The sequence below is a fragment of the Stigmatopora nigra genome, chromosome 2 (genome assembly GCF_051989575.1).
Source record: "Stigmatopora nigra isolate UIUO_SnigA chromosome 2, RoL_Snig_1.1, whole genome shotgun sequence".
NCBI lineage: Eukaryota > Metazoa > Chordata > Actinopteri > Syngnathiformes > Syngnathidae > Stigmatopora > Stigmatopora nigra.
In genome coordinates, this window is record NC_135509.1 from 11,318,088 (window position 1) to 11,340,833 (window position 22,746).

General features: G+C 37.9%; 2 protein-coding genes across 3 annotated transcripts; one reads left to right on the plus strand and one right to left on the minus strand.

The window, feature by feature from the left end:
• Window positions 1–378: 378 nt before the first annotated feature.
• LOC144212200 (solute carrier family 66 member 2) lies at window positions 379–20,955 on the minus strand. Of its 2 annotated transcripts, none has more exons than XM_077739875.1 (5): window positions 20,298–20,955; window positions 18,659–18,895; window positions 18,328–18,461; window positions 6,248–6,464; window positions 379–657 (listed from the first exon to the last, which is right to left on the minus strand). In XM_077739875.1, exons 2-5 carry the CDS (start codon window positions 18,859–18,861, stop codon window positions 483–485), a joined length of 729 nt encoding a protein of 242 aa, XP_077596001.1. In that variant the 5' UTR covers window positions 18,862–18,895; window positions 20,298–20,955; the 3' UTR covers window positions 379–482. The 2 variants fall into 2 exon arrangements, with proteins under 2 accessions (XP_077596001.1, XP_077596010.1); XM_077739884.1 differs by lacking the exon at window positions 20,298–20,955 and adding an exon at window positions 19,037–19,151.
• hsbp1b (heat shock factor binding protein 1b) lies at window positions 20,665–22,657 on the plus strand. The gene is made up of 4 exons (XM_077739897.1): window positions 20,665–20,865; window positions 21,321–21,387; window positions 21,577–21,703; window positions 21,942–22,657. The coding sequence occupies exons 1-3, from the start codon at window positions 20,821–20,823 to the stop codon at window positions 21,699–21,701; spliced, it is 237 nt and encodes a 78-aa protein (XP_077596023.1). The 5' UTR covers window positions 20,665–20,820; the 3' UTR covers window positions 21,702–21,703; window positions 21,942–22,657.
• Window positions 22,658–22,746: the final 89 nt, after the last annotated feature.

The window sequence follows — 22,746 nt, forward strand, 5'->3', positions numbered from 1 at the left end:
CTAGAGAACATTAGTAGCTGTACATTGTTCAGCCTTGGTTTGGCAGTGCTAACAGCAAAAATGGAAATTGGCTGCAAGCACTCATCAGGTATTCCAAAAGTTCTCCCGAAAATAAGGGCACATTACATGACATGGGAGCAATGTGGAGAGACTCATCAGTCAAGCGTTCGAGGCCAGTGGAGGTCCACTGGTGCAGCACTGCTTGTTACAACTGCCATTAGAGCAACACATACCTGCAGCTAAGGAGCTGCCAATGTGAGTAATGCTTGCCTCTAAACATTCTCCACTAAAAAGAAACAGTTTAATTCAGTCTTATAAAACTAAAAGATGTATCTAAGTTTAAAAAAAAAATGCTGCTTTATCACAGAAACGTTATGATGATTTAAGGTTAAAATTGCGACTTTCGAGTAAAAAGATTTGTTTCCACAAAACTATTGAAAGGGTTTCGTAGGATCACAACTGAAGAAAAGATTCTATGTTGATCAACCGAGTTTCATACGCATGTCCTGCCTGTAGAAGATCACCTGGAGGAGAATGGCCACATCAATGACGATCTGGACAGAACCACACACCCAGAACTGGGATGGACTGTTGTTTATCAAAAAGTAGGTCGTCTTAAAGAGGTCTCCTGCCATCCATAACAACACCATCTTCACACTAGAGCAAAGACAGACGAAATCATGAGCCAAAGTCCACTGCTATTGATTATGAGACAAAACTGGAACAGTAGTTAGTCCTATTGCTACTCACAGCCAGTTGCCTCGGTAACCCCGCCAGGGTGTAGATCTATAGACCTTCATTGCTTTATGTATGTTTGTGTTGAATACATTACTGTATTATTGTAAAGAAAATATATACTAACAGAGAATATACCTGCTCTCAAGGCCGAACTGTCAGCCTTATCAAAAGCAACAATTGCACCTGCACATATACCAGTAATGGTAAGACAATGCAAATTGAGGGTACTCTAAATGAACCACACAAAAAGAGCAAACAGTCATCAGCAGTGCAAACAGACTGATGCAAGCGTAGAAGAATAAGAAACATGTTCTTTATCTTGCATCATGTCACACATTTCCCACTCTCCTGATTTAATTTAATCTTAATTGGATCTCCTTCTTTGAAATATTCATGCTCACCTTCCATTCTTTACATTTCGTGTCTGTCTGGCCTTAATCCCTGTCATGTTTCTTTACTTTGTTACTCGTCACACTCAACGGTCTAACTTCACTTCTGCTTCATGTACTCTGCCCTCTTTCTCTTCTCCACCCCGATCCCTTGAGAGCGAATACCCGTTGGCATGAATGGAACATGACTTTATACATTTTTATTAGCGCTGACTGAAGCTTGGAGAAAGAAAGCCCATCAGTCATCAAGAAGATGTATTATGGGGGTCTGAGAGAGGTGGGGGAGAAAGGAAAGTCAGAGGAAAGCATCTATCTACGGTGCAGTGGGACACCCGTGAAAAGCACCAGAGAGAAAGATGAGAATAATACGGATGATGAGTCTATATAGGTTAGGGAAAAATGCCTAATGACCATTGGGATGTATGGACTGTACTCTCCTTGAGCTGTCCTTGCAGAGTCATGTCAAACTCTCCTTTGTCCCCTGGGCTCCCTTAAAGCACTGGCAAGGAACATGGCACTGCTACGGAAATGCCAAAACCATTATACGTCATATACTGATACAGTTTTACCTCTAGGAGATGCTGAGAGATTCTGTAATCAAGGCAAAATTACAAAGTCAGTAAAATTAATGAAAATGCAAGGTGCTCATTGCAATACACAGCAAAAAAAAAAAAAAAACAATACGCCTGTGAGCAGTTAAGCGTTGTGGTCAGGGAAATCTGACTGTTCCCTTTTCGGGTTTTTCATTAAACACCCCAATCATCAGATTTTTTTAAGCAGACCCTCTAATAGAAAGCCAATCGTCAAGCACGTTGAATAATGCTAAAAAATTGCAAATTAGTCATGTTTGTATCCAAGGCTAGGGTTTTTCAATTAAAAGGTCTAGTTTCTTCAGGAGGCTTTGTTGTTGTCAAAAGGTTGCCTCATTTTTAACTTCTCTCGGTTGCAATTGCACTACCTGTCTATCTTAAAAAAGAGATGACAAGCGGATAACAAAATAAACGTTATTTGCCGCAAGCCTCCATTGTCCTCTACCCTTTTTTCCTGCAGCAGTCTCAGTCTTTTTTCCTTCTCTTCATCCTCCCCCTTTCTAAAGGCTGCCAGAAGAGAGCTTGTTTGGAGCACATGGGATTCTCACTAACTTTCTGCTCCCTTGCCAATTTCAACTTTTGGGGTAAACACAGAAGTTCAGTTGCTGAAAAGTTGTACAAAAAGACCAAAGTTTTGCTTCTCAGAACTTTCTTAAATGTTATATTAAACTAGTTTATATCTGGATTCCAAAATATTTACTAACTTGCTCTTTGGAAGAAAGATTCAGTCCTTTTTCAACTAACTCATACAAAATGACTGATTCTAAATAGGTTTTGGTTCATGTCTGCTTCATTTATGCAGTCTAAATTGACCACTGCACTCACTGCAGGATTTTGCAAGCACACAACAATGCCCCAACTATCTTAACGACGTCGGTTGACCTTTTTACCTTGCAAAATTATTTTCTCCCCTCCTTTGGTTGATTTAATTACTCTAGAGATGACAGTCACCGTTATTAAAGATATGTCATTCACACTATAATTACAGCGAACAGGTCATCTGGACAAGTATAGTCTCAAAGGCAATCCACACAATGGAGACCAAACAGTATTTAGGGGTCATTTATCTTTAGAAGCTACACATCAAATTCCCACAGTTGACTCTTTATTTTGCCTGTCTCACATAGAGAGCACATTCAATGCCAGGCTTGATGTGGCCAAAGCTTAGAGAGTGACAATTTATACATGCGCATAGAGGACGTAATTCAAGTATGGTTAAGTGATCATCACCTCTCATATTAACATTTGCACCAGTCATTGACTGGTAGTGTTTGCAGTGTTTTTGTTTGTAGTATAGAGACCAAATGGACTAACAATTTAGCACTGAATCCTCACTGAATTCTTCACCCACGACACACTCAGCTCAGCATGGTCAAGTTGCATTGATCGGTCCGGTCCTGACCTCACACTTTTATCCGAGTTAAGTGCTGAGAAATGAGAGAGGAAGGGGTGAACTACTGAACTGGACACTTGAGGGATGGATTTCTTTGCTGTGGTTGAAAGTGGATTAAGGTGAGGAGAAAATGACGACACTGTGGCAGATTAAGGAAATATGAAAGTTCAGAAAAGTAAAAAAAACAAATAATAATATATATATATATTTAAAAAAGACATCAGTAGTTACACTTTTAAGTGCATTTGCACTAAAAGAGAACATATTGACTCCTAAATGTGGTGGAAAATAACGATTTTAAAGCGAGCAAGTTGCGGATGGTACTGCAACATACGGCCTAGAGCAAATGCGCAGATGTTTGAAGCTTCAATCGCTTCTTTTTTCAGCACAACTTTCCATGTGTTCCCCGGACTGATGAGTTCACACATGCTGGTTTGTGCATCTATCTGAATCCCACACGAATAGATGTAAGAGAAGATTTAACTGGGCCTTTCTTTTGCAGAACTCCTTGTAGGCCCACAAACTATGAATAATGCACATTTATCGATTGCACATGGGCAAATACAAAAGAAGATACTTGTATTATCATGGATTCTACAAAATAAAATGAAGGTTAGGTATGGAGGTGTATTGGTAAGTTTGTTAATGACAAGGCTATTATTGTTTTACATTTGTTCACGCATCAATCTTCAATGCTGATTTTCCAAGTGACTTTGGCCAAAAAGAGGACTACATACTGAATTGTATCAGATACGATCTGCAAAAAAGGCATCTAAAAACACCATCATAATATTTATCCAAATATGATTACCAGAATTTATGTTGGCAAAAAGCAGGAAAAAAAAATGACTAAAATGCACACGTCTCTTCTCTGAAATTGCTACAAAGACAGTCTATCCTACACTTTTCCAGTATGGGATGCCCTTTGGGAAACCATGCTGGCTCAAATAGGCCACGGAACAATTTGAGGTCATCACCATGTTTACACCATGTCCTCCAGGGGCTGATGTAAAGGAGTTGTGATTCCTGGTCTGAGATGGCTGCGAGGTAAAGGCCACCTCAATAAAAACACGAAACTGTCATCAGGCTGCTATTGAGTTCTGCTCACAATGGAGAGAAAGAAGAAGCTAGCTGTGAAAATGGGTGCGAGCAAGCCAAGGACAACACACACCAAGACCTTTTCTACATGCACACTGTCATTGCCTCCAATATGACAAAAAAAACATGGCGGTAATAGTTCCTCCTGAAATCTATGGATTTATGTGAATTCAATTCACACGAGTTCACCCAAAACACCCATAGAGACTACACTTTGTTTCTTGTATACACTCTATTCATACAATTTGAGTTACTTGCTGATATGTGCAGTTTTTGTGTGATTTGTTTTCGCGATCGCACGCAATTTAATTACTACCTTGAATGTACGAACAAAAGATCGCTGTGGGTGGCTGAGTTGGACTAGAACAAGAGACAAAACAAATCCAACAAATTAAAATGGCTTGTGATGCTCCAAAAATATAACGTCAGCACAGACACAAGCACCGAATCTCATTGTAAGAGGAATAGCTTTTGTCTTGTGAGTGAGTAATGCATGATCTGGTCTTCTTATTGGTGCAAAAATGCTGAACATCTTTTCAATATGAATATTGCCTTGAGGTTGACATTAGATTATTATCATACATTTTGATCACTCCAGTGAATGAAAAAAAATATGGGAATGACAGGATACTTAAATGTTTGATGATATTTATCATCATAATGTGGAGCACGCAGGCATTTTCCATAGACGTGATAAAATAGCAGGCCTTTTCATCAGTCATCTAAGGAAGCTAATGCAGTGTTATTGCATATTCTATCTATGGCAAGATTTAGATACACACTGAATTTTTGCTTCAAAAATGCCAGATTGAATCGTGCTTTATGTGATATAGGGTACTTTCACCCAAAACAACCTCAGGCCATTGAACAGTGAATCATATTCAGTGAAGTATCATCTTAAAGTACAGTGTGAACACTTGTTCCCTTGTGTCTGAACCCTTTGCAGACACATCAACAAAGAGTGATACCATTTGTAGTTTGGATGGGATGTGACATAAGGAGCTCAATAATTAGGTTTCCACACAGGCTGGAAATGTCCTGTCGACCTTACGTGCATGATGACGATCAAGCTGTGTTGGGAGACACCCAAAACATCATCCAATATAATGAGAGCAGCTCAGATGTTATTAGATAAAGTCCATGAGAAAAGCAGTTGGTATATTTATGCAATTCAAAGTCTGTGATTTTCATCAAATGAAACCACAGAATAATTGTACATGGTCTATAAGAACACTTATCCATCTGATCTTATCATTTATACTTTGACACATCCACTTAGTCATTGCTTCAGCACACCATTGTTCCTTTGTTTGATAGACTAATTTGCCCAGACATGATTTATCACTCAAAAAGTTACTTTTCCTGTTGTCATCCTTGAATCAAATGAGTTGAACATCCATTCATTTATCTATATTTTCTCAACCAATGATTCATTTGTCATGCTGATCTATTCATCAATGGTCCTTCTATTGAACCATCCTCTAAGTGTCTCTCATTTAACCTTCCAGTATGTACCGACAAAACAATTCATTTATTTGCCAATAAATCTACAATCAATGCCTCAACACAACCCACTGAATTGCTGATCTGGTCACTTCATTGGGTCCTAACAGCATCTTATCCATATTCATCCTATTCACCCAGCCATCAATTTCCAATGTCTTACATGTTTCCTTCCATGTGTCCTCATACTTATGACAGAAGAGTAAAAAGCAAGATATAATGGAATAAAAAAAGCATCCATGTTTATCTATTTAGTTATTCAAACTTGTCAACTCCAACGGTGAGCTCTTACACATAGTGCATAAGTCTAAATATTCAGTATTAGTATAGCAGGGGCTAAATTTATGCAGATTATAGTGGGTTTAAAAAAACACAAAAGCATTGACTGTAGCGTTTTTCCCACATTCCCCCTTATGATTATAAATGACCTGATTTGCATACTTATTCCATGCAAATGGAAATGACTTGCATTTGTTGCCAGTGAGATTACAGCCCATTCCTAAATTGTATTTGACCTCTAACGGTGCACTACATACCTCATTCCTTTGGTAGAGTAGTTCTGGAAGTTCTGTAGTAGTTGAGGGAGGCCCAGCATGGCCTCAAAAACCACAGCCAGTGAGCCCAGTATCTCTACGAACAAGGTAGAGTCTAGCAGCAACATGGTGAGCAAGGCACATAGGACGCTGAGGCCAAAACAGAAGAGAAGGTAGTCCTCAAAGGCATTCCACTTCCAGAAATAGTGGGGATCCAAGTCTAAAAATGTACAATGTGGGGAGAAAAAAAACGGAAATAAGGTGCAGCAGAGAGAGAAATTGATTGAAAGAAACACATATAGGTCTTTCATTAAAGGATGCATAAAAATTCAGCAATGACTGCACACCTAAATCAATATGGTGCAGATGTAGAAGGGTATGGAATAAGATAAATGAGGGTGCCCAAACCAATTTCATTTCAATTACTTTAGAATAACCAAACCTATGGTAAGAATACTTTAGAGATTTAGAAAGTTTATTAAAAGAAGTGAAAAGGCTATCTTACTATTTTTGCACTCAACCAATCCATTCATCACATTTTCCTTTGGGAAAAAAAACACCCAAAAAAAGCAGTTGCTTTTGCTCATGATAGCATCCTGCCTTTTTTATTTCTTTTAAATGTAGGAAGCCGCAATCAACAGAATCTAAGTAAAACGGGCGAATCAAGAGCAGAATGCAGGGGTGCTGTTTGTGTATGCCTGTATTTGAATTTAGAATGACTAAAATTCCAATCAAAACTAAAAACGAAACGGGACATAAATACAAATAGAATTTTTTTAAGTGAGCCAGTTCAAATAATGAGTTCAACGAACAAAGCTGTGACCAAAATGTCTTTCTCTGTGTGTCCCCTGCGACTGACAGGCGACCAGTCTCGAGTGTAGTCCGCCATTTCGTCGAAAGCTAAAGATACAAATTCGAAGCTAATTGTGCATTTGATATCACTCGACTGCACAAGACATCTCATGAAATGTCTGGGTTTGTTTTTTTTTTCTCCTATTTTTGGAAAACAAATATAGCATTTTCTTATCTGTAAGGTGTTTGCTCAGTTGTCATGGAGACTGACAACTGGAGATGGACTGCTGACAGTTCGCAGGGAGAAAAAAAAGTGTCACCTGCCAGTGAATGAAAGGAGACAAGAGAAAAACAGTGGCAGTCAAACTCTTTGCACTCTTACAGACACACTCCCATTCAACCCTTTGGTATTATTTCCATTTTTTCCTTTCCGACAAGTAATCTTAAATGTAGCTGTAGCACACATTAAGACCACACTTTCTCATTTCATTCAGTGAAGCGTATCAGCCTCTTTGAATTTCAGATAAAGTATCACAGAGAAAGAATCTTGTAGCGTGTGCAATGTGGCAAACAGTGAACATGATGAATGGCTTTGTTTCCACGATACCCCAAACAGTGAACATTGCTCACAGCTGATAAAACAGGGAAGGATTATACACAAACACAAGACCTTTTAAGGACACAACAGCACACAAATTGACCCTTGGGGAGTAACTCATACCTCAAAATAGACACAAACACTGAATTTATTTCTATGCACTAGCCATTAATAAAAACAACTTGGCGGGCCACCGATTCAGGGTGTTGTCCCCTGTCTCTGGCCCGGAGTCAGCTGGGATAGGCTCCAGCACCCCCGCGACCCTAATGATCATGAAGCAGTTCAGAAAATGAGATGAGAACTTGAAAACCTGTAAAGTTCAGATTTCATAGATATTTGTAGGCAGCCTTTCACCATTCAAAGAAGACTTTCATTAACTTTCCTATCAGGCTGTAAGATCTTAAAGTTCCAACATGCTGACAAGAGCAACTTGTTAACTTTTGCCCCTAATGTCAGTCAGTGTGATTTCTAATTCAGCTTCCTTCTCTACCGCACTTACTGAAGCACTTACCCGCATATTACCACACACACGCTGCAGTCCATTTTCACATATAGTACAACACACCTACTTCTCTGCTATTATCTCTCCATCCCATTTAATCCTCCAGTTATTTTGTCTTCTATGTTTACCCGTATAATCTACTGCTGGGAAAAATCATGCATCATTCATGAGGGCATCCCGTTTATTTTTCCGCTCATATCATGCATCATCCTAAGCTTCCTCTACTGGACAACCTAATTTCTATCCCCTCAATGTTTTCCTTTTTTTTTCTTTCTTATGACTTGCTGATTCGAAAGTTTTCATCAAGTGATCTGGTTGAGTTTAGCAAAGTGTGCAACATTTTGCAATTTGTTGTGAAAAGTTTGAAAGGCCAAGAAAAGAACTACTCCACACTTTTGAGAACATTAAGAGCACAACCTATGGTACTATGGCAGCTCTGGGCTGGCTGAATGTTGGCACTTTTTGATTGAGCTATGTAGAATCACATCCAAATGACATTTTTTTTTTTAGGCGATCAAATTCAAGTATCTTAGATTGCCCCGCCTTCTTATCAGTTTTTTTTTTTAAACAAGCTTTAAGGAACCCAGCGAGTGAAGCCAACTCTGTCTTATTCACAGATGGATTAACAAGTTTGTTGGGTTATCTTAACTTTTTTAACCAGTTTCAAGTGTAACACTTACATTAGAATATTTTCAACAAAGAACAGGACTATTTTGAAATTATAATAATTTCGAACCTATTTGGTCACAAATATAATGCTCTCGACCATTAAAATGGTGTACTATAATTATTTTAAAATCCCCGAGTGCGTTTTAAATTAACACATAGTAAAATATATGCCTTTAAAAGGCCTACCAAATGTTGTGTTATGTTGATTTGGAAGCACCTGGTGAAACACAAGCTAGATGAATTTGATTAATTATTTCAAACGTTTTAGTTTTGATTCAAAAAGCTCATTCGCACCTCTGGGATCAAACCTAAGACATCATGAACAACCCTTAGAGATGATTGAGCCCTAGATCAGTTGTTGCTATGCGACCACCTGAGGGATGTGCCCTTTTACAAATGACCTTGTGTCTCATCTGTGGTGAGTTCAGAAGGATGCTTGAAAAAAAATCTCCAAGAAGGTGAAGAACTTTTTCACCATGCACTTAAAGTGCAATCGGTAAAAAATAATGAAACCGCTCTCTATATCAAGCATAGAGCTATTCCGGGTTGGGGACAGCATCTTAATATGAGGTCACAGTGTGACGATGTGAAGTCATACTCCCAAGTTTACACATATGACAGCATATCATGTTTAGGAGACTCTGCAGCATGGACAGAACGGATAGACAGTTTCACACCAGGGGGGGGGGGGGGGGGGGGGCATCTGAGAAATGGAAGGACTCTAAATCACAGTGGCTCGGAGTCGTTCAAACAGATGTATGAACGCTGATCCCACCAGGGCGAGCTGGAGCTGAAGTGCAGCACCGTGGGGAGAGGAGAGGCATCAAGATGGCGATGAAGAGTGACAGCTTAGGGGGCTTGGAGAGATTCTGACTCAGCATTGTGAGAAAGAGGTCTGTCTCCCGCTTTGAAGATGTGTGAACATCCTCTTGATGGTCGTTTGTCAGTGCTCACTGCTCTCTATGCGACATCACCAACTTGTCAAGTTCTGCACTCTGTCGTGTGGAAACTACTGCTACTGAATGATCGCAATCGTGTGTACTATGAATATCAAAGCTTGATTTAATCTAAGGCCATATACATATAATTTCTTTTATAACATTTTGTGTATAAAGTTGAAATAACTCATTTGGCATGTTTTTTTTTACGTATTTGACATTGCTTTATGGGGAAGGAGAATCTTCTCTACTAAGAATTCCAATTTTGTCAACAAAGTAACTGGCATTAACCACAACAGACGTCCATTCAATTTTAGAGAGATGTAAATTATTATTATTTTTCTATCATTATGTTTTAAATTCATCAAATACCATCAAATTATTTTGCGAGAAGTATTGGAGACGTATGTGGTGGTAACCAAAATATTTGGCCTATTTTGCTTTCAGTAGGAAGACTTGCAGTTCTACAAATACTCAAACCATTCAATTCAAACCTTTTGAAGAGTGTTAGTCAAATTTTAAGCGGAGAAAAAAATGTCAAAACAGTTATTCCTCAAAATTCCTTCTCTTTGTGCAAACTCAGTGTGCCACATTGTGCAGGTGTGTCTGCACGTACACTACCTAGTATAGAATTTGTGACTATCTGTCAGTATAAATGTATTGAAAGTAATAATTTTCAAGTTTCACTGGGATCACCAAGAGGGTTCTGCAATTTAGTTTTTTTACAGAGAGTAGCTCTGACCTTCCCACCCAATTGCACTCTTTAATTTTACGACGGCTTCTGTTCATGAAAAGCATATGACAAATGATTTGGCATGAAAAAAAAAAATCCTTTTAAAAAAAGGAAGTACTATTCCATGGATTTTTCCTGATTAGTAAATACAAAAAAATGTTTATCCAGGGTTGTTTCTATCTTATTTGTGTACTATTTCTTCTTAAAAGTACACGTCTAACATACATTTCAACATTAATAAGACAGTATCTGACATAAATTCACACACTATGTTCCCATAGCAAAAAGCTTACAGTCTAAATTACTCTGATTATACTCGATTTAATGTTTTTTTCAATCTTCAGCCTCTCTGTACGGGGGATGACAACAGTGAACACACTTGTATTTACTTTTCACACATCGTTGCTGCTTTGATGATTAATCCTCTTTCTAATTTGTTGCTTCACAGGCCACTTGTCACAAATGCAATCGTATCTTTTGTACATAATGAATAAACCAGCCAAATTAAGTTTCTGCCTGTGGACCACATTGTTCCACAGTATAACAACAAAGACATCTGGTTAAGATGTCCTGAAACAAATATCTGTCAACAAACAGCCTCCTCATAATCACCAGGATTATGGCAAACTGCCCAATTATACCACACACAAAACATTCCCAGCCAGTTGTGATGCAGTTGCTGGCCTCCCCACATGACCCATGTTGTTAGTGGGTGATTACATTTTGAAATTGCATCTTAAAATGCGCGCGCGCGACTACAATTATCTGATAACTGCATATCATTCCATGCAATACAATAGCTACTTGTGATGCAACAGACCCAAGGTCAATTCATAGGCATGTTCACCCATTCTTATGATTGAAGGGTAATCAGTCCAGTGTATCCGCCTCATGCTCTGATTCAGTTAGTATAGTTACGCTGGAGAACCCTAAAAAAGATAAATCGTTAATCCCCAAAAAGACAAGGGAATTTATACATGCACCTGTATTAAGAAAATGTTCCCTCTGTGGACAAAGAGAACATTTCATACTGAATTTGACCATGGCTACAAAAGAGATATTTGTTATATTCTTCCTCCCAAAGAAGTTATGAAGAAACTGATGGGTTTTGAATTTAAAGGCAGCAATGTTGACATTTCTGTGCGTGTGTGTGTGTGTGTGTGTGTGTGTGTGCATGTGTGTTCTATAGAAACTGCTCTGGGGGATGTAACATTCAACTTTGAAGACAAACCCTCCAGGTGCAATATTTCTGTGCAATACAAATGTACAAATTATGTCTCAACAACACATTCCCCCAGGTGTCCCATTGTAAAGCTTCTTGTGCTCATTAGCTCTTATGAATGTAGCTTGCTACCGGAAAACGCAGTATTGTACTAGATGTATGGGATTAATTCAGGGTGACAGTATTTGGCATACATCTTTTTAATCACTTGGAGGCTTTGCTCTTCTAATGAAACTGCTATTTCTTGGTGAAGTAAAGCTCAATGAATTAATGAATGCAAATTCAGCAAGATAATGAAAAGGAAAATCACAGTGTATACGACCTAATATAAATTATGTATTGATTAATTATTTTAAACAGTTGACCAAAAAAAAAAATGCTTTGAAAGACAAACATTTGACCACATTGTGTTTTTAAATTGTTAAATGGACATGTCGAGGGGAAGTCAAAGTTGCTGAATAGCAGTGACTTTGGAGCTCAGAATGAAGGAGTTGCTGATAAGGAAAGATGGAATTAAAGAGGTGATGCGCCACTGGAGCGTTACACTCCTCTGTTATAACATATGCTGGAAGGGCATGACAGAGACAGAAGAGCAGGACATTCAATTAACTACACTCAATTTCTCACACTTTCTTGCTCTAAGCTACCTCATATGTGATCTTACAAACACACCACTAAACATGTCAATAGAAAGATGGTAAAAGATGAACAGTTTTATGCTACTTGTACTGTACAGGGTTTCCCATAAACTGGATCCTTAGCAAGATTTATAGCCTTTTGTAAAAGCGCAGGGCAGTACAAATGCTTTGGAAATTATTTTCAATACAATTACATAAGTATTCAATCAATTTACACTAAATAATGTTTAAGAAATTGAATAAACATGAGTAATAACAGTTAAGGAAGACTACATCCACACTAAAAGTAAATATTGATACTAATTTCTGCAGGCTGACAAAGTATATATATTTATGTGTATATGTATGTCTGTATACGGGATGAATAAAGTTATCTAATCTAATTTAAATGTGAGTAAAGGTGATTGGATCTGATAAAAACGAATTGTTGAACAGCGAAGGACTCCTGGTCTTTAGATAACAACACAGTGGGCCATACTACCATATTTAATTGGCTCTATAAGGAAAGATACAGAATTAATGAGGGGTTTTTTTGCCCTTGTGAGATAAGCAAGTAAACTAAATGAAAGATACTGCCACTAACAAAAAGAGGGGAGGATTGATGAACAACTGGTATTGGAAGGATAATAATGATGTATGTTGAAGGTTTCCCATTCAACTAAGATGACCTCCATAAGATACATGACTAGCAAAATTAAAGGCAAAGATGGATTCGGCTTGCTCACAACAGAAAACGTAAATTATGAGATTCAGTCGTAAACCAGACTCAAACATGTCATGCAACCACATGCATAACTATAACAACGCATATTGTGATACAGATCAGAACAAGCCAATAAAACCATTTTCCACGTGAAGCGATTGACACAGCTTGTTCCAATGTTGGGAAAATTAACTCGAGAAATGACTTTGCAAAATTCAATAGACTAACCAAATACATTCCCTTCCATCCAGCTGCCCACACAAAACGGAATGCTTACGAGACCATAGCTGAACAAAAATGAAGATGAAATTTAGCTTTACTTCCTATTTTAACAAGAATCCTTCAACCAAACCAGAATTCAGAGTATATAACTAAACTGATAGGTTATGCAGTAGATCTACATGCACTTGGATACCATCCTGATACATTTATGACACAATGCAGGTTTAGAAATACTAAGTGGTGCATAAAAGTAAGTGAGAGAGTATAAATCATTGTAAATAATACATTTGGAAACAGTAGCAAGTATTTCCAAGACTTCATTTGTTGACGTAACCTCCTCTAGCTCCAATTACCCTACCCCAATCCAAGAGCAAAATAATTAGCACAGCAGGACCTCATTATAAGCTATTTAGATGGAGAGTCAATTGACCTTCATAAGGCCACTTTTACTTTTCTCCTTCATATTATGCACTAAATAGTATACCATACAGTCCCTTTTTAGTCGATGATATTCATATTTGCAGTTGCTAAGCTCAAACCTGTGAAAGATTTTACTTTACGTATTAAAAAAAATGTATCTTAACTCAAAATCGGTACATAACTTGACAAGATCACATTAGAATTATAGGTGAAAATATTTCCTAAATATTTAGTACTTTTTTTGAAAATTATAAAATATTTTTTGTGTCTTTTAGGTGCAAATGGCACAACCTATTGAATGCAATGCCAGTATATTTCAGTAGTTGCCAGTAGTTATTGTTGTATTAAATCCAATATACATTAAATTACTTTAAAGTGACTTGGCAGCATTTTTTTTAAAAGACAATCTATACTCATTTCAGTACAGTGTCAAGATCAATGACTGAACTGGGATGAACGTTGTGGACCCAGTAATCAATCCATCAATATCAACAACAGGAAAAATGGAGAAAGGCACACTAGTGAGCGAGCACTTGATCGCATGATTAATATACAGAATTTCGCATACAGAAAATGCAAGAGATTAGTTAATTAAAAAAAAAAACATCAACCATCAACTTTGTGAATTGTTCTTGTAGTTAATTTCTGCTTTGTAGTAATCATAATAGAGCTGCCACCAATATTTTGGGGGGGAAAGTTGACTAATCATTGATTATTTTTTGCAAATAGTCGACTAATCCTCTCACAAACAATACTGTAAAGCACTTTATTTACTTGATAGGCGTTAGGCTTAACATTTATCAAGGTATTAATCTCAGGGTTCACTAATTATTGAGATAACGATGGAAAGCTCCAATACTATATGTACTACTATATATTCATACACAGACCACTGTAGAGTGTACTGAATTGTGGGTTGTAGCGTGTTTGAGAATTACGGAGCATCATAAGAGCCAGAGGGCTTTGGAGTTTGACTCTGTCACACGATTCCCTGTGATTGGTTGTAATCAGAGCGCTGCACAACAAAGCCTGGGAGAGAAGGACCAATTGTTGGGGTTGAGCTCATTTCAGGTTAGTTTAATGGGATGAATAATGGGCTTAAAGCTCACAGGGATGTGTGCCTATCTCTGCTCCTCCTTGACATTGCAGAGTCAAGGACCAATGTGCACTATGAGCATCCAAGAATGACAGGGAGATTAAAAATAATATCCCCAGAATCCATGCCCTCTGGCCCAAAATGCACTTCATCTGATTTTTTTTCTGATGCGGCTATATTTCCTGAGGACATGTGCAATTTCAGGCAAAATGACCCCCTTATTAGAGTGAAGTGTAACGATTGGGACTTAGATGTGCAGTATTTCAATGTGCTTTTTAAGAATTCAACACGCCATTTGAGCACTTTCCCAGTCAGTCACATGCACATTTTAATGTTGTGACTTAGACAAGTTTTCCGTGTCCTTTTCAATGAATAATAGATACGGCATGCATTAGTTTAGTCAATGTTTTACCCAAACTACACAAGTTTTAGAGCAGGGCTCACACGCTTTTGATGAGCTTGTGTTGGCAATCTGCCATCTCTACCATATATCCTAGAAGTGGAGCCGGTTAGTTTGCCTGAAATTAACGTGCTGTAATGAACTGTTGGTTACATTGATCTTGGATGCAAGAAATGTATTTTGCAATCATTTGTTTGTATTTAGCACCCATTGGCATTCCACCTGTTGCAGATTGCTTGGAGACAGCCTAAGACCTCACCTTCACTTAGATAAAAGCTTCAAGTTAGCTACAAGCCTATTCCTGACCATGGACAAGTGCCAAGCAAATTGCAATATGTCATTTTAAATATGCAGAGGAGAAAAAAAATGAACCGTGTGTTACCCCAAGTTGAATGTGGCAGAATGCCGAAGATTAGTTGAATTTCAATTGGTGCAACTTCCAAAAGAGCGAGAGTCATTAAGCTACAGCTTACCTGTGCACAAAACAGAAAAGAATGTAACATTCCAAAGGAACAATGTTGGACTTTTGTTTTGTTTTTTTTCAAGATGTATTTCAAGCACAAGGCAGCATTTTGTGAGCACCAATTTTTCTCCCCCTCCCATGTGCTTGGGTGATGTATCAAGGACAACACAGAAATAGTAATGCTTACAATACAGGTTCAGACAAGCTCGCAAAAGAACACAGACCCATACACACTGTATACTATGTGTGCACAATGGTGCAGAAATAAGTCTCAAATCACTTTCTATAGGTTTCAATGAGGCCTAGATTCTGGTTGAAAGTATTTTGGACCATTCTTCTTGACAAAACTTTCAGTTCAGTAAGGTTTGATGGTTTGGCATGGACAATTTGTTGAATCACAGCTAAAATGGCACATTTGTTGCCTGTTGTGCATTTCTGTACGCCTAGCCCTTTCAGTTTGAGCCGATGCGAAACAAAAAATGAAGAACACTGACCGAGATTGAACTAAAAAATGTAGAAAACTTAATTTGGTCACGTTCTATGGTGGAAAATATTTGCCAATGCCATTGCAAATGGGGAAAAGAAGTACTTCATTGACTTGAATCAAAAAATAATTAAAAACACCGGAAATAAAGAGTGCAGCCACAGCTTGTGACAAAACTAATTAGACTGAAATTTCTCTACAGCAAAAATATAACAATATAACACCTGCTGAACCATCATTTCCATTTAAGACTTGATGAAAATAAACATCAAGTCTTAATTAGCTCAATGTAATGATAAAAGACAAAATGCAAAATTGTCTCCAACACTTCTCACTCTCGGGCATTTTATTTCTAAATAATCCTGTGTAAGCAATCCTAAAAGCTAAATAACTTAAGGAAGCATACTGAAAGTAGACAGAATAATTGAATGCGTGTCACAGATTATGTGAATGCAATTGTTTAGGCTCCATCATGTGTAATTTGAGTGTGTGCTGGTTTGAGTTCAGTGTTGAAGTTTTGCAGGCAAGTGTGAGTGGCTGCATGATCCCATTCTGCACTCAAATGCTAAAATCTTGCTATAAAATGGCTCCCATACCATAATATTTATTACCTTTTATTTTATTCTGGATAATGAAATCAATTTGGCCAGTTGAGTCTTTTTTTTACAAGACTCACTCCTGAACTAATTTAAATTTGGACTTAATTGATATTTTGGTGAATACTGCTCCCTATTGGACAAAAATGTAACTCATGAAAACAACAGTTCATGGTAGGGTAATGCACCACATGTTTTGTTTTTTGTTGAGAGACGCTCCATGCATCCATAATTTGCTAATAAGACAGTGAATAATTTAGTGTTTTGTATATTTCACAAATTCTAATTGGCCAGACAAAGTATACGCGTTCACAATAGGAGACGTGAAGATTTTCATAGAAAAGGGGAACAGTGAGGGCAAATTAGAAATGGAAATGTCCACAAGGATGCTGACAAAATTACTCAAGAAAATCAGATAGATAAGTAGAGACATTGCAAATTTGCAAACCATGTTGAAATGAAGAAACAGGAAGTTACTTGACAGCATGGTGATTCTGATATGTTGGGCGTGTTTGCCTGTGTACAGAGGACAACTCGTTTCCACTAGAAGACTTCTCAGATCTATTCTTGTTCAGACCACCTCCCACTCCCCACCTCCTTTGAAACCAAACCTCAAGGGACATTTACTTTTGCAAGGCAGGCTGATTATTTTAGAAACTTACTACACAGGAAAAACTTTTCAATTGCCCATTAACCCAATGTAGAGATCCAGTGCTCCTGACTAATTGAGGTTGGCAATATACGCATGTCTGATTTGCACACATAGATAAAAGAATCTAAAATTTGAATTAATCCTTGATTAACATGGGTTTCTATTGAAAAATGAATATCAAAAAGGGGGAGAATTGGCAGTGAACGATAATGTTTCAGGCTAATGAAACCCTCCCAATTGAAGTGTATTGAACATTAATCGCCTTTATTGACAGTGAATTATTTATGCCTAAAAAACATCACTTTTCATCAAATGATTGTCCTATTTACTATGAGCATATAGCAGTGTACAATATACGGTGCAACAGATGGGCTTTCATAATTTACTCGCTCTCAACTACAAACCCATTTTGCAACATAATGCTGCCAATTTGTATTTTTGAGGCAAACTAACATGACAAGAGTAAATACTTGGCAAAGCAACAGTTCCTCCATCAAATGCTTTTAATCAGAAAGCTTAACATTCTCTCAGATCAGTTTTGCACCAATAATGTATCTAATCAAAAAGTTTACCAAGTATAACTTATTGCAAGCCTCCCCAAATCAATCATGCAAAATTGTGTATATTCATGTGTGTTATCCAAGTTATCCAATCTAATCCAATGCCTATATTTTCAATGACAACAGGAGTTGCATCTTTTGACCTAAAATACAATCGAACATACATAATCACCCCTGCTTATTTTATATCAGTCTACCCTTTTTAAATACTTCACTGTGAATGGTTGAAATGAACCCACATTATGAATTTGAGGCCATGTTGAGAACCATGAGGAATTTTAACAAGCAACTTTGACATCCCAATATTTTCCAAACGTCCCCTTTTTTGTTGAGTTGAGCTGTGCACAGAATCATGTCACACTATTGTACCCACATTCAGGTGTTGTGCTGCTTACCTGAAAGTCGATGCTGCTTTGTGCTCACACGGTTTTTGTTTTGGATGTTGCAGCAGAGGTGAAGCATTGCAAACATGGTGACAATCATCACCACACTCTGGAGCAGCAAAGTCATTTCAAATTGCTTTCCTATCCTGCACAAGTCGAAATAAAATATTACTCTCGTGCTTTTTTATGATGAGAATTAAAAAAAAATATCCAAAAAGTTGTCTCAACACATTTGTAAGGTATGCCCTTTCATTCATGCATCATTTTCAACACATATGTTGTAAATAGTATCATTAAAATTGCAATTATGCCACTGTTAAGGTAAACAATTCGCTGCCCTCACCAGAAGAAGATTCGCAGGATGTTGGCTATGAGCAAGACCAGACACACCCTGGTCGAAAACCCCTCAGTATTGTTGCTCTTTTGAATCTCCTGGTACTGAGGCACATATGGCAGGGAACCCCCAAAAATCATGACGCTGGAAGCCAACCAGGATAACAGCATCCAGGAAGTTTTCTCGTCCTGTAGAGCAACTTGAGGATCCATCACGCGAGGAAAGCATTAGATGTGTCCAAGGAACCTGAGAAGAGGGAAAATCATTGTATTTGTGTGAGACATGAACATCCCATTAGAGTAATAAAATCACATTTAGATTAGAACTTTATTTCATCCCTTATTGACAGTAGCAAGACAGACACAAGACACATAAGACATTATAGACCTAGTTAAGAAACTGGAGCCATAAGGTGGGGAACTTCTGCAGACTGTGGCCAAGGTTGAAAATATGCAGAGTCACTCTTCCAAGCTTATCCGTATAGTCCACCAGTAGTCTAGAGCTGAAGAATCAACAGTAACATAGTTCAAGCCCTCAACTCCCATCTGACACTGTGAATTGGTGGCCAACCAATCACAGGGCACGAGGAGACAGGCAACCATTCATGCTCATATTCATACCTAGGGGCAATTTAGAATGTCAACTTAGCCTACCATGCATGTTTTTGGAATGTGGGAGGAAACCAGAGTACCCTCACAGGCCTAAAGAGAACATGCAAACTCCACTCAGGTAAAATGACAGGGATTTGAACCCAGGACCCCTCGACTGTGAGGCCTATGTGCTAACCACTAAACCACCGAGCCGCCAATTTGTTTAAAATAACATTTGATGTTCAAGAGTGAACGTGTGACACCCCCAAGTGTTGATGACATGATACTGCTGACAACTGCAGGAGGAGGTATCCAATAACCGCTTTAGCAAGTAGATTCGTTAAAGAGGAAGATCACTATCAGATACGGACTAACAAGAATTGAAAATGTTTAGAGGAAGCAAACAAAGGACCAGGAAATTGTATAAAAAATGGTGAATTCGACTTTGGAATCTGAGCCCAGTGCTTAGTATTTAACTTCTTTGTCCCATGCAAAATAAAGAACCGCTGGTGTCAGCTGACAAGTCACACTAGTGTCTAGTTTATGGCTTTGTAGCCGACACTTTTTGAGACAGAAAACACAATCATCAGGCTATGCGGTGGTAAGCCTTTTAAAAAAATCATACACGGAGGTCACAAGACAGTTAAGACATTGTATAACATTCATAGCATACTGGCACCATTTACAACATAACTCCAAAATATTCTTATCCGTACGTCCAGTTGAGACATGTTTTTTTTTTTGCTTTTACGTCATGGCAAAGGTATCTAAAAAGACAATCTGAACAGAGTTAGTTTTGTTTATGAAAGCCAGCCATAACATCACGGGGCTTGGCCACTGGCATGTCTACACAAAATACTGCAGTACTGTAGTACTACAGTAGTTGTTTTGGAGGTACAATCTACAGACAATGATTCCATAACAATTCAAAAAAATGCAACAGCAGAATAAGTTACTTAGAGAGTCTTCAGAGTTTCTAAAAATTGTTTAATTTAAAAAAAACTTGACTTCTGTGTTACTCTAAAAAGAAATATGCAGTTTCTGCAATAGTTACTTGCCTTCATTCACTTTCCTGCAGCGACAAGGGGTCCACTTGGAAAAAAGTTGATTTATAGGCAAAACTCCTTGACAGCTTCAACTTTTAATTTGATCTGTTTCTATCTTAGTAGAAGGGCCGCAGGGACGCACCCGCATACGCGCAAACCACGCGCACTGTCTCAATTTAGGTTGGAATTTGTTTCCCAAACATTCCATGTGAGCACAAAACACGAACGCTGCCTCTAAATACTCGGATCTTGGCAAAAACTCATTTTGGCCTGTTTATCCACCAATGGCTTTAAATTAAAAAAGAAAAACAATACTACAATCTACCGTTCGTGTGCCACGCTGAAAACACTAAACCGCACGCACCTTCACTTGAGTGGCCGATGGAAAATCTCGCGAGATTTTTTTTTCGCGGAACAGCTGACTGCGCAGTGGCTCGCACCAAGTTACTGCTGTTAGCAATTCCGGACAAGGGATCATTTTTGGGGAAATCATAAACAGACCTATAGAGGCATTAATATTGACCCACAGCAGAATATGGCGGAGACAGACCCCAAGTCCGTGCAGGACTTCACAAATGTGGTGAGTTGTAAAAGCCTTAGTGTAAATGGAAAACTCGCGTTAGCAGGTTAGCCTGATGTGGCTAACGATGCTAAACAAGTGTCGTTGGGAGGACACAGCCATTTAGTTTGCATTTGCAGATCAAATGGCAACTACAAAGCGCTGCGTATTCTAAGTTTGCGTTTCTTTTTATTAAAAAGCTACGTAAGAGTTTACCCAAATAAAACCCTAGTAAAAGAAATGTCAGTAGCAATCGTCATTAATGTTGCCCGAGTAATTCTTTAAACTGATCTACTGCAAAATTATCAATTGCAATCAAGTATATAACTTTGGTTTATGAATTAATCAGATAAACATGCTCCCCAATTTATAAAAAAAAAAAATGGAAAAACTATACACAGGATTCAGATTTTTGTTTTCATACTGTCAGGAATGATAGTCTTAATCTTAAACTATTGCATCTTGTTTTTTTCCAGGTGCAAACATTGCTGCAGCAGATGCAAGACCAGTTCCAGACCATGTCAGACCAAATCATCGGAAGGAATATCCAAACTTTTCATAGTGCCTTTAAATGCAAGCTTGTGTTTGTCATATGCAAAGAGCAATAATAATAATAATAATGAAAATGAACATAGTGATGATCATTTGCAGCCACTGTTCTGTAGATTTGCATGCTATAAAGCCAATTATTTACCTCACTGGAGTCATTATTGACTTTAACTGCTTTTCTACTTGATGAGATGAGCACACGGATTGATGACCTGGAAAAGAACATTGCTGACCTGATGACCCAGGCGGGCGTAGAAGAAAATGGATCTACACTTGAAAAGCCGAAAGAAAGTCAAGGGTCCTCATGAAGGCAAGACATTACTTGTTAATATTTGTAATCTATTTCATTCTGCTTTACTAAATGTGATCCGAATAGGATACAAAATATATCGGACTAAATAATGAACATCTGTAAGTCAATCAGTACTTCAATATCCAATTTATTAGGCATTTATTGTGATCTACTTTTGTCTGACACATTAAAATGAATTCAGCAGTCTTGTGATGTCATATTCATGCACTAACCCAAACAATTGTGTTCCCAACAGATCCCAAGACACAGCCTAATCCTCTATGTACTGGAGCAGAGGAATTCCTTAAAAATCGCAGTGACTCGTGTAAAGTTTTTTTTTAATTTTATTATTATACGATTGCCTAATGTGACTTATGGTTATGTATTGATTTTAAGACAAGTGGAACATTATTTGTAAGATAGAATACTAGTTTGTTTTGCCCGTTAGAACTGTAGTTGCAAGAATACAAGTTCATGGGTAATTGGGATGTTGTTCAGTAATAAAGTACTAGTCTTGTGAAATGCAATGCTGGTGCCACTGGGTTCATCTCATTTTTCCTAACAGGTAGAATTTGTAGAACCTTTAGAAAATATTGTCAACCTGGATGCTTCTCCGAGCATCAATTGTCTGAAACTTACATTCAGGTTTGAGAATATTAGACTGTGCATGCACTGGATGGATGATCGTAATTGGAATAAGACAGTCATTTTTACTTCAATTTATGTACCCAATCTTTCCCTCAGGTTCTCCAGTAGAAGGCATTAACATGACCTAGGAACTTGGAATTATCAAAATGAGATGAGCCCACTGTTGCCCACCTTATCATGACTGGTCACTGTTTAGAGTCCAAAGACAGTATATGATGCCTACATTGTTTAACGGGCACTGTTCATAAACCCTTGAGATGCATTCCCTCTTAATAGATTTTCTTCTATTAAATATTTAATAAATTGCTGTTGAATTACCTGTTATATATTTGGCAGGAGGTGCTTTTTTTGTAAACCATTTTACACTAGAATATTACTTGCATGGTACATGTTCACTCTGTACAGTAAAGTTA